The sequence below is a fragment of the Dermacentor albipictus genome, chromosome 2 (assembly GCF_038994185.2).
Source record: "Dermacentor albipictus isolate Rhodes 1998 colony chromosome 2, USDA_Dalb.pri_finalv2, whole genome shotgun sequence".
NCBI lineage: Eukaryota > Metazoa > Arthropoda > Arachnida > Ixodida > Ixodidae > Dermacentor > Dermacentor albipictus.
This window is the reverse complement of record NC_091822.1, coordinates 147,913,846-147,931,190: the sequence shown is the minus strand read 5'-3', so window position 1 is coordinate 147,931,190 and position 17,345 is coordinate 147,913,846. Positions and strand designations below refer to the sequence as shown.

General features: G+C 47.0%; 2 protein-coding genes across 8 annotated transcripts in view; both read right to left on the bottom strand.

Moving 5' to 3' along the window:
• Positions 1–8,314, bottom strand: part of LOC135899875 (uncharacterized) — a 57,523-nt gene extending 49,209 nt beyond the window's left edge. For all 7 annotated transcript variants that reach the window (XM_070534085.1, XM_070534077.1, XM_070534078.1 and 4 more), the window contains exons 1-2: positions 8,107–8,314; positions 4,026–4,102 (exon numbers count right to left, since the gene is read on the bottom strand). The gene's annotated coding sequence lies outside the window, so the exon portion shown is untranslated. The remainder of the gene's footprint in view (positions 1–4,025; positions 4,103–8,106) is intronic.
• Positions 8,315–10,565: 2,251 nt separating this feature from the next.
• On the bottom strand, positions 10,566–17,128 carry LOC139055566 (uncharacterized). The gene is made up of 2 exons (XM_070533086.1): positions 16,961–17,128; positions 10,566–12,486 (listed from the first exon to the last, which is right to left on the bottom strand). The coding sequence occupies exon 2, from the start codon at positions 12,136–12,138 to the stop codon at positions 11,047–11,049; it is 1,092 nt and encodes a 363-aa protein (XP_070389187.1). The 5' UTR covers positions 12,139–12,486; positions 16,961–17,128; the 3' UTR covers positions 10,566–11,046.
• Between the last annotated feature and the right edge of the window lie 217 nt (positions 17,129–17,345).

The following is a 17,345-nucleotide window of genomic DNA, read 5'->3' as shown; positions in this document are numbered from 1 at the left end:
CTTCACTACTGTATCGTAAAGAGGCCATAAACGACAATTTTCGAAGCCCGAAAATCCCCTTTGAATGAGTCGGGTGCCTCCAGGGATATATAGCCGAAATAGTTTTTCAAAATGACGTTACGCGCTTAGTTAAATCGTGCGCGCTATTTATTTATTTATTTATTTATTTATTTATTTATTTATTTATTTATTTATTTATTTATTTATTTATTTATCGATTTGTTTGTTTGTTTCTTTGTTTCTTTGTTTGTTTATTGCATACTGCAGACTGATCTGGTTCAAGCAGGACGGGCAATACAATTTACAGAATATTTCTATTGCACAAAAAGAGAACAACAACAAGAAAAGAAACATGATAGTACCGGAGGAAAGAACACAAAAGAACATAATCATCTAGTCATACAGTGCGTCATTAGGTTCTGTTAGGCTATTCCAGTCGAACACAGAATGCGGAATAAAAGGAGAACTTATAAATGTCTGTTCTTGCAATGTAAGGGGTTAGAAAGTGTGTTTGGTAATGTTGCGTAGGTCTTGTGGCCAAAGGGGAAAGAAACTGTGCCTGATCAATAGCCATTTTACCGTTAAGAAGTAAGTCTAAAAAATTCAAACGACATTTTTTGCTTCTCGATTCAAGTAGTTCAATGATGTTAGCTTTCATGAGCTCAGAAGGAGAATCAGTGTACTTAAATTTAGAATAGATAAACCTGTCAGCTTTTCGCTGAATCCTTTCTAACTTTTTAATGTTATGCTTAGTATAGGGATCCTAAAAGATATAGCAGTATTCAAGCTTAGGGCGTATGAATGTGAAATAGCTAAGACGTTTGACCTTAGGAGGAGAATTACGAAGATTATGTCTTAAGTAACAAAGTTTGCGGAAACCTGAAGAGCAAATGTTATCAATGTGCGGATTCCAATAGAGGTTATTAGTGATTGTGACTCCTAGGTACTTGTAACTGGTAACTGGTACCAGTTTGACTCTTAGGAACTGTAACTTGTGACTCCTAGGAACTGTAACCGGTATACTTATGTCCCATTCGCCCAGCATTTCTCTGTTCCGAAGGAGCGGAGGAGCAGTTCTGCCGTCGCCGTCGCTGTGAGGTTCTGTATAAAGACCGAGGGCGATAAAATCGTCGCCGCGCGCCGTGCGCAGTATGTGTGAGAGAAAACGTACAGTCGGCGATCGTGGCTCAAACTCGCGCATGAAAGAGGGGAAGCGCACCGTCTGCGTCACGTGCAAGGCTCAGGGAAGCGGGTAGGGTGGAGTAGAGTTACTGTACATGCTGTATACATATAGAGTAACTGTATATGTATATGGGTGGAGTAGAGTTACTGTATAACCGCACTGGCAACAATTTCTGCAGAAATACCACCACATAGCTTAATTTTACGAAGAACATCTTACAAAAGGACTGGATCCACACGGGAGTCAAACTCGGCAGCGATCATTACATGCTAACAATTACGCTACCGTGTGCCATTTTAAGCCCGCAGTTCCACCTCAAACCTATTGTCGGCTGGGACAAGTTCCGGGAAATCTGAGGCCAAAACGTAACAGCAGAAATTCAGGACTGAAAAGACTGGACTTCTAAGCTCCAAGGGGACGTAGCTGTTAGCGAAAAAGTAGGCCCGGTAGAACATATCCGCGATCCAGTGGACAGCGGGCTGCTCCACCTATGGGACGCCTATCAGGTTTTGGAGAAACGATAGCTCGGAAAAAAACATAATCGTAAATTGAAACGGAAAATCGCGCAAACGCTCCAGCTCATCACTGAACACGCGGCTGAGCTTTCGCCACAGTAATTAAATCGGATATGCAACCAACTCGACGGTAATCTACTTACAAAGAACTCGTGGTCTCTCCGTCGCTATATGTTAGACTCGTGCTCTTTGCGCTCGGAAAATAGCAGGAAAATCATCCAAGTCCCGTTGGACGCAGAGAAACAGGGTCAATGATTTGATGCTGTTCTTAAAGCCACTTAATTATTCGACCTAAAGCAGAAGCCATCGCCGACCTATAAAGGAGCCCCGATTCAGACTTGGAGGCCGGCATCACAGAAGCGGAGGTACTTCATTCGTAGGTACACGTTTAATGCGTACGTCCGAATAAATATAAGCACAAACACTTATAGTAACGCAGCATCAAAATACCCTTAATATGAACATTTTCAAGCAGTAATCAAAATTTATTATGGGTAAATTTGAATCACAACGGATTACATGGTTCAGAAGAACTTCAGTTTGGCCTAGTTGGTATTTACTGCAAATCATATTGACCGCAAAAAAGACGGGGACAGAGGAAGGAACAGAGGAGCTGTTTGACAGAGGACAGAGGTGCTGTTTATGTGTTTTCTTCCTCTGTCCCCGTCTTTTTTGCGGTCAATATGATTTGGATTACATGGTGTATAACCAAATGTTCAAAGCGACAATTATATGAATAGAGGCAAATATTAATCTGCAAAAAACTAAAGTAATGTTTAACAGTCTCGGAAGAGAACAGCAATTTACAATAGGCAGCGAGGCAATGGAAGTCGTAAGGGAATAAATCTACTTAGGGCAGGTGGTGACGGCAGATCCGGATCATGAGCCAGAAATAATCAGAAGAATAAGAATGGGCTGGGGCGCGTTTGGCAGGCATTCTCAGATCATGAACAGCAGGTTGCCATTATCCCTCAAGAGGAAAGTGTATAATAGCTGCGTCTTACCAGTACTCTCCTACGGGGCAGAAACCTGGAGGCTTACGAAAAGGGTTCTACTCAAATTGAGGACGACGCAACGAGCTATGGAAAGAAGAATGATAGGTGCAACGTTAAGGGATAAGAAAAGAGCAGATTGGGTGAGGGAACAAACGCGAGTTAATGACATCTTAGTTGAAATCAAGAAAAAGAAATGGGCATGGGCAGGACATGTAATGAAGAGGGAGGATAACCGATGGTCATTAAGGGTTACGGACTGGATCCCAAGGGAAGGGAAGCGTAGCAGGGGGCGGCAAAAAGTTAGGTGGGCGGATGAGATCAAGAAGTTTGCAGGGACGGCATGGCCACAATTAGTACATGACCGGGGTTGTTGGAGAAGTATGGGAGAGGCCTTTGCCCTGCAGTGGGCGTAGCCAGGCTGATGATGATGATGATGATGATGATGATGATTAAATATGATCAATAAAATTAGGAAGTTCCATTTAGCACCAATAAGTACTTAAGCACTGAAGAAAAGTTTTACGCCTGTCTTATTTGTACCAGTAGTTAATTCGAAACTTTAAGCCAATTAAATTTGGTGAGATCGTGACTGCAAGAATTCTTGTCAGAAGGAAGATTAAAAGTTGCGAACGTTTGGTTTCTGATGGCACGAGAGCGTGAGTAAAATACAGATTGTTGTAAGGGAAAGTTTTTTTAGAAAGCTAAAGACATGCGGAAATTTTTATTATATGTATCCTATCATAGGGCAATACATTCTACTAACAAACCCAGAGTAGGTTCATAAATCTTGAGTGAGTAATTATTCACTAAGCTCGCTTAATTAGCAGGCGAATGGGTTCAAGAGAAATTTTGTACGTCGCACAACAAGATTCATCACGATACCCTAGACGACAGTGAATTAACGTAAAATATAAAACATGCAATCCTTATACTAAGTTATGTCATGCTCTTGAGAGTGCATAGCATCCTTTCACCAGTGCAGGTTATCAAATAACACGCCGCGATATTGAAATGAACTTCATCCAATGTGATTTCGTTTATTAATAACAGTAAATCTTCAAGTGCCAGGGAGTTGCTACATGTCCTAAATACAACATATTTAGTTTTCCTAACGTTAATTGCAAGTTTGGCGAATAAAACCATTTTCAGACCTTTTACCTCTTCGTTTCCGTTATCTTCTAGACCATAAACGATGTCGGCTTTAAGCAAAATGCAAGTGTCGCCGGCAAACAAAAGGGCTGTATTTGATTTCATTATTCTTCTTACGACATTACCATATAAAAAATATAGTATTGGTTCGAGAAAGGATCTTTGCGGGATCCCAGTACTCACATGCGGAATTTGGTGGAAGGTTGCCCTGTCCATGTTTGGGGTCAACGTCCAAGGGACTGCAACCAGTGATCCGAGAACTGCAGACATGAAGGGAGCATAATTTCAGTATAAGAGATAAATGTACGATTTGAAAAATACTTTTCTAGCACGAAGAATACTTTGGACGAGAAGGACAAGCACGAAGAACATGTCATGAAAGTCCTTTTAACTCTAGATAATTTTCGATTTATTTCTTTTTCACTTGCCATCTTGCACACTTACAAAGATTCACTCATACACCTTGTACACTCATACTGATGGGAAGACTGGGTAAAAAAGCTGATTTTTGGCAGCTTGACGAGGCCCGCAGGCCCTGAAGTCAGTGCTTGGAAGCACGCAAGGAAGTACACAGGAAGCACGCAAGGGTCCTAGGCCAATTTAATAGTCCAATGAGTATCTCTAAGATAATATCTCTAAGGGAACGCGCCAAATCAAAGTTTACCAATAGGTTCCGTGTCTTCCCCATGATTCGAAATCCTAAACTGTTTACAGATTCGCCGCGAAGGTGATTTGTGATGTATTCCTTGGTGTGACCCGATCGAATATTCATGACTCCCTTGCCAGTGAGTTGAGAAGGTTGGCTTGCGTCGAATACTTCAACAGGAATCCTACGCGCTTTAGCTGGCGATCCCATGGTTAGTGTGAGCTCTCGTTGTGCCGGCAAAGTTTTGAAGTACATTTTATTCCAATTGGATAGCGTTAACAGCATTGGCTTTAGCTATGTAGCCAAATGCCAAGTGTTCGGTTGCAACGCTTGTAGGGGCAGTTTGTCCTATGAGGCGGTAAATGGTTGACTTGGGGATTTCTTCTGCAGACATCTGGTTAAGCGGCCTGACGAACTCGAAAAAGTTGGGCGCACCCACCCGCTCCGATAGCAGTTCGCCCTCTAGTATTCGCATCGTGTATCTGCGGTAGTTGCGACATCGTCTGATGCGTCGACGTCGTCTTGCTCCATACTATCCGTCATCAGGGGTGCCGAGCCGGCAAATTCTCCCTTCGCCTGCACCTCGGAAACCGCGTGCCTTCCCCGCCGCATTGAGTTGGCGCCCGGAAATTTAACGGTGATTTCATCCGAACGAGAAGGCATGGTTCATTCTACGGGACGATCTTATTGCTGAAGTGGGTCTACGAAGGGTATAGGGGCGTTCGTCGAGTCCGTACTGAACAAAGCCTACACTCTAAGAAGAAAAGGAGGAAATGGGGTATTGAGGTTACTCCTTTAGGGGAGCAACTGATCTGCCACAACCATTCCTCCCTTTAGGGGGTAAGTGCGAGGGGATGAACTGTTACTCCCCATGCCGTTACTCCTCCGAGGACTAACAGTTGCTCTTTTCCGATGCTCCTCAAAGGAGTAACGGTCATTATTTCCGATGCTCCGCAAAGGTGGAATTAATGAAATTAGCCATTTATACGCTAATAAAAAAGATTACTGAGCTGAAAAAAAAGAAAAAAAAAGAAAAAAAAGGGTGCCCGAAAGCAGGATTCGAACTCACGCCCTCACGCCCCCATGTTAGCTACTCTAACCACTGCACCACGGCAAATTGCTTGACGGGGGCAGGAAATTGAGACACGTGAAGCAATGGATCGCAGGTGCGGCAATGTAAAAGCGACTCGGCATTTTCTATATGCTGTGCGGGGAGAGTGTAACGTTGAGTGTACTTGCAACCATAAGCGAGTGCGAAAAGAAATATGCCCGAGTATTCTTAGGGTGCTTTAAACTGAGGCACTACACGATGTAAACGTGTAGCGAGCTCAAACGGGGCACTAAGACGACAGAGACGGACAATTGCTCTGTCGCTTAGTGTGTCCCGTTTGAGCTACACATCGCTTCAGTTAAGTTCGTAATCTCCTTGGAACGGAAGGAACTTAGGTACTATTGACCAGAAAATCTGGCAGTCTATTAATGACTTGCGCGTTTAATGTGTATCGCTCACTTATGGGGTGCGCACGAAGGGCATGGCTCTTCACATTCCAACTTTAAATTTCACGCAATTTTCTCACGAAGAGGCAAAGTGCTGCTTTGCATGTAGTTCAATGGACAGTGCACGAACTTCGAACTATTCACGATTTATAGACAATACAGTTTTTGCCGCATCACTGCACGACACGGACGAAAACAGCGGAGCGCATGGGGAGTAACTGTTGCCGTTCGTCCTCCCGTTGCTCTCTTTCCGACCAGGGACTAAACACTTACTCTCCAAAATTTGCACACGGCACGCACATTCATGCAGTTACTCTCTTGAAGGACGAAAGCGCCCTTTTTGGGACGAACTGCGCAGTTACTCCCGTTTTCCCCGGAATTCTTCTTAGAGTGTAGTCGCAGTCGCAAGTCAGCGAGGCCATACTCGAGCTAAGCCTAGGCGCAGTTAGGCCTAACCCGTCGACCAAGAGCAACAAAAATTTGGAGGACTCTTAAGCTTCGCATTTGAGAGTGGAACGCCATAGCATTCAAAGGTCCCTGACTACTTGTCACGCTTCCTGGCAACCGCAGCTCTCTTTTAAAGCGAAAGCTTCACTGGCCGCGAACTTGCGATTTCGCCGCGGCAGTGCTCTGAGGAGGCACATGACGTCACAACGCGCGCCTCTCCATGAATGTTTATCTCTCTCTCTCTCGCTATTTAGTCACTACTGCGCATGCGCCACTAGTAGCACCGAGCCACGGATATTCCGCCGCGGCGCAGCGGCGCCCCTCAGCACCGCCGTTTGGTATGACGTCACAAAGCGTTCCTCGTCGTTGAGCTCCCCTCCGCTCGCGTCGCCAGCTGCGTCGCATGCCTGATAACGTGCCGTAGGATTGAAAAGGAAAGCTCCAGTGCGCGGCAACCACAGTTCAGGCGGCAGTATCGACGGCGACAATTCTGATAAGCAGAAGGAGGCCTGGAATCGACATCGGAACGAGATGAAGAGGAAACGAATCGCCCAGAAAACAGACGAACAGCGCGCCGGACGACTGGCTAAACGCCGCAACATAGCTAGACAACCAGACTAACCTGTACTTGCAATCAAGATTAACCAAAGCTAACCATGCTATGCCTTAGCTTTCGCTACGTATATCCTGGCATAGCCGAGATAATTAAGCCACTGCCAATTTTTTTTCTCCCCCTTCCAGGCAAGCGCCATCTAGATGAGTATGTTGCAAGGAACCCAGCGGGGACGCCGCTCTATGAATGCTAACCATGCTATGCCTTAGCTTTCGCTACGTATATCCTGGCATAGCCGAGATAATTAAGCCACTGCCAATTTTTTTTCTCCTCCTTCCAGGCAAGCGCCATCTAGATGAGTATGTTGCAAGGAACCCAGCGGGGACGCCGCTCTATGAATGGTAGAAACGCTGGAAAGAGGGTTTGTGTTTCAGCTTCTGTATAACAATTTTCTCGTATATTCAAGTTACAATCCAACGCCGTCATCTCTGTATGTTGCCTATAGGTCGTAGTTTACGATTTTTCTGGCACATTTTACATCGAGGAATTGAATTAGTTCAGTAATGCATCTGTACCACGCAGAGGGACTGCGTGGTTGTGGTTCAGAATGATTTTTAGCTAAACGATGGTAGGCGCCTGAGCATCCGGATGGCGACACCGGATGTTTTGCAAGATGGGGCCTTTAACGTTGTCTGGAGAGGTTCACGGTCCCGTACACAAAGATTCGTAAGTAGACAGTGAGGATATTCGCTGTAAAGCTGAAAAAACGGAGTCCATACGAAGCACGCCTTTATCACGCTGCGCGTTCGAAGCCATCCACTTCGCCCCCCCCCCACCCCCCACCCACGGTGTGAATGCGCCTCGAGCGTTCGGTAAGTTGCGTGCGTAACGCTGAAACGCTAAATTTGAGAGGAACCGTGGCCAGAGTGTATCGCGAACGCACGACTGCTCCCGCAGGATACGATTCCCCCGCGCGCTAAGCAATGTGCTTCGGCAAAAAAAAAGCTTGAGCGCGTAGTGCCGCTGGATCAGAAATTTCGATCGTTTAAGCACATCGCTAGCTAGAAGCTTCACACTGTGCGTCCCACTGGCGGAGGACGTTTGGCAGGAAAGTCGCTCACCTCTGGTGCCTCTCTCGGCTGGCCCTCTTCACGGTGGGATCCTTGAGGCCAAATTCTTGAACGCTCGAGCAACGACTTCCACGAGCTCTCTTCGCCTGGCCTTCCTTTATGAGAAGCATGCTAGCCGCACAACCACGCTCTTCCTTGCTGCGCCGCGCACGGCCGCGTAGCTACCATGTGACGTCGTAACAGCTGCAAAAGCGGTGGCTCCTTCGGAACGCTGGCCCGTGCCGGAGCGTGCCAGCCGCTCGTGCCTCGTGTAGACGCGAGCGTCTACGTCATCCCTCGTGCGACGCCGATGCTGCTGCCGCTACAGAGGGCTCCCCCCGCTAGAGAGGAGGAAAGTTCGACGAACGATGGAAAGTCCACGTGACGCGGCGTGTCTTGGCGTTGGTCTTGGGTGTCACGTGCACTGGCGGCGACGAAGCATGCAGCAGGGTCGCGTCGCATACTGGTGGTGGCCTGCATGAGTTGTTTCTTCGTCTAGCCGAACCAAATATAGCCAAGCAACAGCAGTTCACAAGGCTAAACAGTGGTTCAACAACTAAAATAAAGGTTAGTATGCTTCGCATCCTGGGCTTAACCTTAGCTAAGCCACAGCCATTTTTTCTTCCACGTGTCAGCGGGGGCAGAATCAAGATATTGCGCTAAGGTCAAAACGCTACGTTAAGAAATGAAGGAACATTGTTAGCGTCTTAATTAGTTGTGGGAGATCATTTTTCAGCAATAATTATGTCCTTACGCTTTCTCTGAAGAAACACAGGGAAAGTTGGTCCCCCACCCAGCGTTTGTGAAACCGAAACTCAAGGTCACACTTTTATGCTGAAATTGTGTAGTCTTTTTTCTTTTTCAAGGTTTTGCATTACATTCAAACAAGTAATATAGGCTGAAAAGCATTTGAAACGTGTTCCCATATGTTATAACGATGACAATAATGCATAATGTTTTGCGGCGCATGAACCACTAAGTGGCCAAGAGCGCCTCCCCCACCAAAAAAAAAAGTATGATATGATTGATGGTGGGACAGAGGAAATATCGGACATGGCTGTATAGTATAGGCGCACAATTTGCGGGCCGGCGACTGTGTTCACGTGTGGTTGGTGAGCGCGCTGTCCAGCTGCCGAGTCGCTTTGGTGACAGTATGACCATTTTTGTCCGGCTCCATGGTGTCTTGGGCAGCATTGAGTTGCGACGCGCTCAGCTTCAAGAATGCGAGCGGCAGAGTTCTCAGCGTGCGCCGGGAACGCGCGATGGCGTTCTGCTTCCCGCTCGCGTGTCTCTCGCTGCACCAAAGCCAAGTTCGCCTGTCGACGCCGTTGCCTATCTGCGCCTCTTAGCGCAGCAGTTTAAGATTCTTAGTTGGCGCCATCGCAAGCAAGCAGTGAGCGACGTGTAAGCACTGCTGATGCATGTTGAAACTGCACTCCATAGGTGACGAGGCGCCACAGGCTAATACGACAAGAAAGGGAAACCCTGTGCACCAAGTGCCAGCACCAGGCATATATGGAGCGTCCGCTGCGCTACGACTAACGAAGCGCTCCGTGTCGGTGCTCGTTAGTATCACGATGCAGAACTTCGCTTCACCGCTCCTATCTCCATTGCACTGTCAGCACTGCCAAAGGTACAAGGCGCATACAGCGGTATCTTGCGCAGCGGTATATAGTTCTGGACATAACTGGCTGATTATTGGGTATACACTAAAAAGCCTTATCTTTTATCACTTAATGATCAAAATAACGGCGATACGTGACATGTTAGGACGATTGCACATGTACGTCATGCACCAAAAATTCCTGTGACGGTTAACGCCGGTAACCGTAATAGTCACCATAACCGTGATCAACTATAACAACATGGCAGCGCTCATACAACGCCTATACTACCAGCTTCGATCCGAATTCGCGCTTGTCACTGGCTCTCCATCCTGTCAGAAAGAAACCACTGGCAAAATCTGCAATTGCTAAGTCTCATCTCAAGCTGAGGTCAAATCATTAAGTATGTTTTGTCGTAATTATTGAGATTAGCTATTTGTTTTCACTCCTGCTAGGAGTATAGACACGGCACCGAGCCGTAAAACTGATTTGATTTCTAGTTAGCAGATGGCGCCACAGCTGTTCTAGCTTGAGAACTTCAGTTCAGTAGCTTCCTTGCGCCACAGGAGAGCCTGGGTATGGCTGGCTCGAAAATGTTTTGCCGAAACGACGTCCGATGCTGGACGCGGGAGGCGACACGCGACACAGGGCTTTAACGCGTTTAGTAACAAAGCGGGTATGTGGGAAAAGGAGCGAGGAGGGAAATCGTAGGAATAATCGGGATGTTTCCCACAAGAAGTCACGCAGAGCTTTCAGTACTGATATCCATCAAATGCGTTTAATACGCACGCGCGCGAGAAAAACAGAGAGAGAAAAGAGAAAGAAAAAGACCGTAAGAAGCAAAAGAAATAAACGCAATTACAACGCTAAGTTTAAGAACCTCACAACATGGTTTTACTCGAAAGATGTATGCTGTGCGCGGTATCGTTCAAACGAACTTGAATGCCCAGCTCCCAAATGAAATAAAGCCATAGGCAGACAGTAAGACCGTGATGCAAAATGGGGGTGTTAAAAATACGCTGAGATAAGGGCTTGGTACGCGTACAGCGCTGCCACCTGAACTGTACACCAGGAGACTATAGCCAGTACAGGTTCGTGTAACCGAGAATGCTGTGCCAGAGTTCGACGAAGGCTTTCACGTATTTTGGCATCCGTATACGGAAAAAATAAAATAAATGTACGACTATTTAAAACGCATTTACCGAGACATTGCATGCAGCGATGTAAAGATCAAACATTGTGCGATAAGGGCGGACGAGAGTTCAAAAAGAAAATGAAAATGAATGTAGATATATCGGCCAAAGCATGGATGCCTTGAAGATTAGTGGCAGTACTACAGTGCATTCACCTATGAACTCGACAGTCTGCACTGTCTCCATGGGTTCAAGGGTGTTCCTGGAGAACAGCCGAAAGCCTCAGCAAACTCTGGCATGAATTGGAAGCTCGAGTCACACAGTCCGAGCATGCTTGCCTTTGGCGTGACCTCGCACTTCATATAGCTGGCGGCGATAAACAAGAGCTGCCTGTTTTCATATGATTCAAGTCCTATAAGTCGGTCGCCGTCCTGCTGCGCACCGCTCATGTAGGCGCTAATCAGTGCTTTGCTCGTGATAATCTCGGCCAAGGCAGCCATGGCGTTCCGGCCGTGCAAGAAGCTTCCGGCCGTAACGCAGTCCAACAGGCCACTGATGTGCTTGCGCCTGGTGACGTTCTGCTGGTAGGCGTAGATAAATAGCATGCCCAGCGCCTGGGCAACTCCTAAACCCAGGCCTCCATAGTTAAGCGCAGGAACAAGGTCCACGTTGAAGTGCAGGAAGGTCAGGGAGTAGACCATCACTTGAAAGTCCTCTCCCGACCGCAACGCGGCAAACTCGAGCGACGCGATGGCGCTTACGACGGCCTCGTCCCACTCACTCCAGTCGGGCACCAGGACTGACTTGCGCCAGTTCGCAACAAACGAATCGCCCAAATCCAGAGATTGAGGCGCGAGTGAATGGTTGGCGCTATAGCTCGCGCTGACTTCGACTTGGCTGCGGAACGCGCTGAACGATGTGTCCAGCGAGCGCCAATCAGTCACTACAGCGATGCTCTCGTCGTAATGAATCCACGTGGATAGCAGCTGCTGCACGGCTTCGCGAACCCGGAGAGCGAGCCGGCCGGCAGACCTGAGCGTGTACAGGTTTAAAGCCTTGTCGCTGTATTGGTAGGAGAGGGCGTGTCTCGAGAACCGGTAGGCTCTGCTCAAGCAGAAGGCACCTTGACGAACCAAAGCTTGAACGTTCGTTCCACCGTAAAACGCTAGGATAAGGTCTTTGTTCGTGTACAGCGCTGCCACCTGCACTGTGCCCCAGGAGACTAGCCAGTACAGGTTCGTGTCACCGAGAATGTGCCACAGCTCGATGAATGCTTTCACGTCATTCTGGCCACTGCTGCAAGTCATTCAATGCAAGTCATTCTGGCCACTGCTGGGGACCCTGATACGGTGCACCAGGCGCCCGATACGGTCCAGGGTCTCCCACACGAGGTCGTCCTGCACCGAGAGCGCGCTCTCTCGCCGCCAGCCGTCGCAGACGAAGTTGGTGAAGCTGTGGCAGGGACTGACCGATGTGTTTAGCGAGGAGGCAAGTCGGCGCCCGTACTCGAGGCACTCGTGCGTCTTGCACGGGACGCTTCTCGCGTCTGGTAGGAACATTCTGCTCAGCAAGAGGGCGAACGCGATGGTGCAGGCGATGAGTGCGATGAGAGCCGTGATGAACCACTGAGGCATTGACGGGCCACTTTCGGTGACCTGCGAGTACGGTGTACGCATTTAGTTGCTACAAGAATGCAGGGTGGAATAACTATAACGAACGACCCCCTGCACTTGCCGAGAACAGATCAAAAGAAAGAAATGCTAACCAAGAGAAATTACTACATATATTCACAATGTTATAACATCCTAAAAATGCTCCAAGAACATAATGTATCTGAACCGCCTCCCACCACCATTGCCTAAAGATGTAGGCAGCAGGTCGGGCAATCCTCCTAAACTACAGAATGTTATGAAAATGTATGAAACTATATTGAATAATCACGTTGCTGTCGTTGAACGTGTGCACCGTGTTCAAGAAGCCGGCATTCTCTGTACTTGGGCCAATAATTCGTAAAGAAGGCTGCTTTCTTTAGCGCAGCGAAATAAAGAGCACTGAGTGTTCCGTCTAAGATTTTCGGGGTAGGGACAAAAGGCGAACATGACAAAAACGCTGAAATGCAACTCAGATGTTTTTTTGTTTCTCTCAGAAGGGCTTGCCAGTACTCGGCCACGGCGACTTTATTCCCTATGCCAAATTTGTAGCTAACACGAAGTCCTTTTCCAAAGTACCTAAGCCAGAATCACCACGGAAGATAAATATGTAGTCTTGCAGTATTACACTTCTGAACCAGCAAGTAATTGCTTGGGAGAAGGCTAGGTGGTATTGCATGAATAGAGTTTTAAGCACGGAGTCAACACGGGACAGGGTAGCACGTGTCCATAGGTCTGGTTCCCTGTCAGCTGTGTCAATTTTGCGCTTCAACTCGACTACAGCAAGCAAGTCACATTAACCCAGTGGAAGAGCTTATTTTAATGCTATAGAACATGAATTGCTTTCCGGAGTTTTACGTGCCAAAACTACGATTCGATTATGAGGCACGCCATAGTGGGGGACTCCGTATTAATTTTGACCAACAAAGGATCTATAACGTGCCCCGAATGCACGCGGACACGGGCGTTTTTGCATTTCGCCCCCCATCGAAATGCGGTCGCCGTGGCCGGGATTTGATCCCGGGACGTCGTGCTTAGCAGCGCGACACCATAACTGCTAAGCCACAGTGACGGATCTACAGAAAGTAACGTATATGTGACACGAAAAGTGCCTTAAATGAAACGAAAAAGTCCGTCGAGACACCACTTCTCACATTGCAGCTTTCGGTTCCATCAAGTATAAATTGAACGAGTAGGCGAAGCAGTTGAGCAAGATTTTGAAGTTTCTTTATTTCACCGTCCGCGCAGCCACTGACGTCACGGACGTGTGTCGGCACGTATTTCGCAGTCCTTTGCTGATTTGGTTTTAGTATTTCACAAAAGAGGCTCAGAATAGATGTCTCTAATGAAGGACGTGCCCCGACTGTACGATACTGGAACAAGATAATCGCGCTAGCTCAGGACGCCGATGTCTGAAACCTACCGTGGACTTGCCAAGGCCCACAAGCTATTCTGGAGCCCTTCATCGGTCTCTTGTCCCCAGAGTTGACCGGCATTCTCACTTCAGCAGGTGTTTTCAAGATGACTCTCATTAAGAGAGCGCTACTACAGTTCCTGTTTGATGCACGATTGCATCAATGTTTATAAGCTTTTTAAGTTATCTAGCCTTAAGAGAGCCTCCCTTGAGTAAGGAAGAAAACAGATGCCTGGTTTAATTTTGTTTTTAATACTACGTAATTATCTGTTATTAGTAGAGGATAATAAAACGTGGGAGAAAGAATTGAGTCCGTAAAAGAATCCAACGTCAGCAATTTCGAACCTATAGAGAAATGGGGGGAAGAAAAATTGGTATTTGCGATTACTTTCTCCTCGGAGTATACATTTTTCCTGCGTCATTCAAAAGCCCTGCCTGAACGAGTTCGGAAACAGTGATCTGTCCCTGTGCGATAAAAAAAAAAAGGCATTAGGTTATCGACTCGAACCTCCGCGCTGTTTCTTTGTGGCGCTGCCTCTTGGTTTCTCCGACGATAATCATGACACTTCCTGAGCCACGACAACTAAATCATTCGAGCATCCACCGAAAAGCATGGCTCCCAGAAGTGTTTGGAGATGGTGTCAATTTAGTCAAGAGGATCGGAACTGACCTGTACCACGCGGAGTGGCTGAGGAGGCCGGCATTGCCCAAAATGCGACGGTCAGTACCTGTTGCAGTGCTCGAATCGCGTGACACGATTTCTCAGACTAAATATCATGGCCTTTGATCAAATATTTAAAACGAATAGAGCATGTGCTCAACTTTCCAAATAATTTACTAGGATTGTAATATAAGCGGGTTGGTATGTGTACCAGTCTTCGAATTACGTTTCGCAGTTTATGTAGAACGAATTGCCGCACAGTCAAATTCATTATTTGAAACGAAGTTCGACTTGTCAAATAATTTTCGAACATTCATATATTATTATTCAAACGTACTAGTGGCTCGGCTTCTGGGAAACAGAGCAGAGAGCTCGAAAACTGAGTAGAGTCGCCAACGGAGGATAAGAATAGAGAGTTCTAGCACAGCGTAAAATGCTTGCTTTAGCGTTAGCGAGCGAGGAAACGATATTGCTCTCGTACGTTTCGGAGCACCGCACAAACTAGTATTTTAGTATAGCGAAACCGAACGGAACGATAACGCAAAAGCAAACTGCTGCGATGCTATGTAGATGTAAACGTTCACATAGTAGAAGTAAACTTAATGCACATAAAATGTCGAACTAATACACTGATGTATCCACATTGTGAGCACAGCAGTCACCACGGTGGCGCTTCGCATTTCCACGAATTATTATTTCGTTTGGGGTCCCACCTGGACTAAACACAAACAAGCATTCGTAATCTATGGCCTCTGAGATAGGGCTGCGCACGTGCTTTGCCGCTCGAGCTGTTGATCTCGGAGGCCGTGTATAGCGCAACGACTCCTGTTAAGCCCAAAGTCCCAAAAAATTGAACGGATTTAGGAAACAGCGCTCTGTTGTCACTAATACTTTGTTATCCAGGTATCATGTCATCAATCTAAAACAAATTCAAGCATCTGTTGGGAACTAATGAACCAAACAGCGCAGGGCGATGAATTGATATGAAGCGGGTGACTCTCACCTCGAAGGCGCCGCTATGTTTTCCGCGCTAAACCTTCTTAGCGAGCAGTGGAAGCAAGCCGAAAACAGTGGAGGCATGCAAGGCGCAAACCTACCGCACCGTCTGGAGGACGCATGCGCAGTTTGACCCTGCTATTTCTTTGTGTATAACGTGGTGCCACTTGAACAGCTAGCCGTCACCATAGACACATGGACATCAACAAATTCGTGCACGCACACACGCACGCACGCAGAACCGCAATTTCCTCGCAAAAAAAAAATAATTTTCGTTTGCAGTCCACTGTGGAAACGAATATGATGTCCTTGGACTAGTGTACGAAAGCCTACTTGCCAATCCATGCCGTTCTGGTGGCTGCTCATATAGTAGTTCGACAATTTCAATTATTATGTTTACGGAATAGTTTTCCGCGAATAACCTCTTAAAGCAACTAAAGCTCAAATAAAATACGGACAGCAAAAAGAACTAGGACATACGGAGCGCTGTATGCGAGTTTATATAGATGTTTTCTCGCGTGATAAATTTAGTTGGAATAGCGCTCTGCATGAGCTCGTTTTTTCCACTGCCCGTGTTTAATTTGCGTTTTACCTGACTCAAGATGTCACGATACCTCGGATACGGACCTATAGTTATTGAACTATAGGGTCCGTATCACATTGCTTTAAATGTATTTTTTTCCTAGCATATGTGAACCCGAACCACATTCGGGGCTTCCAATGCATGTCTTTATCTTACGCGCCTATTAACCAAATGCAGTAGCCAGACTTATTCCAGCACCAATAAATATGGAAGGGAGCTGTAGCCGAATTGCCGCTTGATTGAGTCGCACGAATTCAACGATTGAGAAGAACATGTAGTCTTCCTGCTCTATAGTTTCGTGCAAACAGGTAACTATATTATCTTCATCTAAATTTTATTAACGCTGCTTGCAGATGCCGGTAATACCGTTGATAGAGGTTAACGCATCGCTAGAGAATTTCCTCATCCCCCATTTCGCATTCTAGAAATGCTGTTCCTTTAACATATATTAGAAGCTATTCTCGCCTTAACTCACGCTCCGGTGTTTACATTTTCTTGTGCTTAAAGGTCAGAGAGTACGTTATTGGCATGACCTACAGTTAAGTAGATCCACAAAACCAAAGCACCATTAAGTCACGAGATGCACCTGAACGCGCTTAAATCAACTTGAAAAAAAAAACAGTTGATATAAAAATATTTTGGGGAGCAATACAAATAAGTTCGTCCGTTCGAGAACTATTCATGCTGTAGACAGAAATATATCCTAGATACATTTCGGGCATGTTTAATTCGTAGGTTATGTTTCGCAAATCGTTCGCTACCTCCGCGATCTCTTTTTAGTACGAGTTTGACGCGCGCATGCAAAAAGGAAAAAAAAAACACGCACATCGACGAGGTCTGGTTGGACGTCTTTCCGCCACGGGACGATCCCGCTGAGAGGGGTAAAACTGTCGTGTCCCGTGGTCGTGCCTGTCTTCATCGCGGACTCGTGCTTTGCCACCGCGCCCTTGGTTGCCTCATTCAGTGGCGTAGCTAGGTCGTCTGGTACCCGGGGCCCATAGGTCTTCTGTCACCTCCCCCCCCCCCGCGGGTGTAGCCGGCGGAAAGAGGGGTGTTTTCAGGCGTATATGACACCCCCCCCCCCGCTGGCCCCTTGCACCCGGGGCCCACGGCCCCCCGGCCCCCCCTGTTGCTACGCCACTGGCCTCATTCCTCTGTGTGAAAGGACGCGTTGGCATCATCGCCGGAGGTGGCAGGGTGGCCAGTGGCAC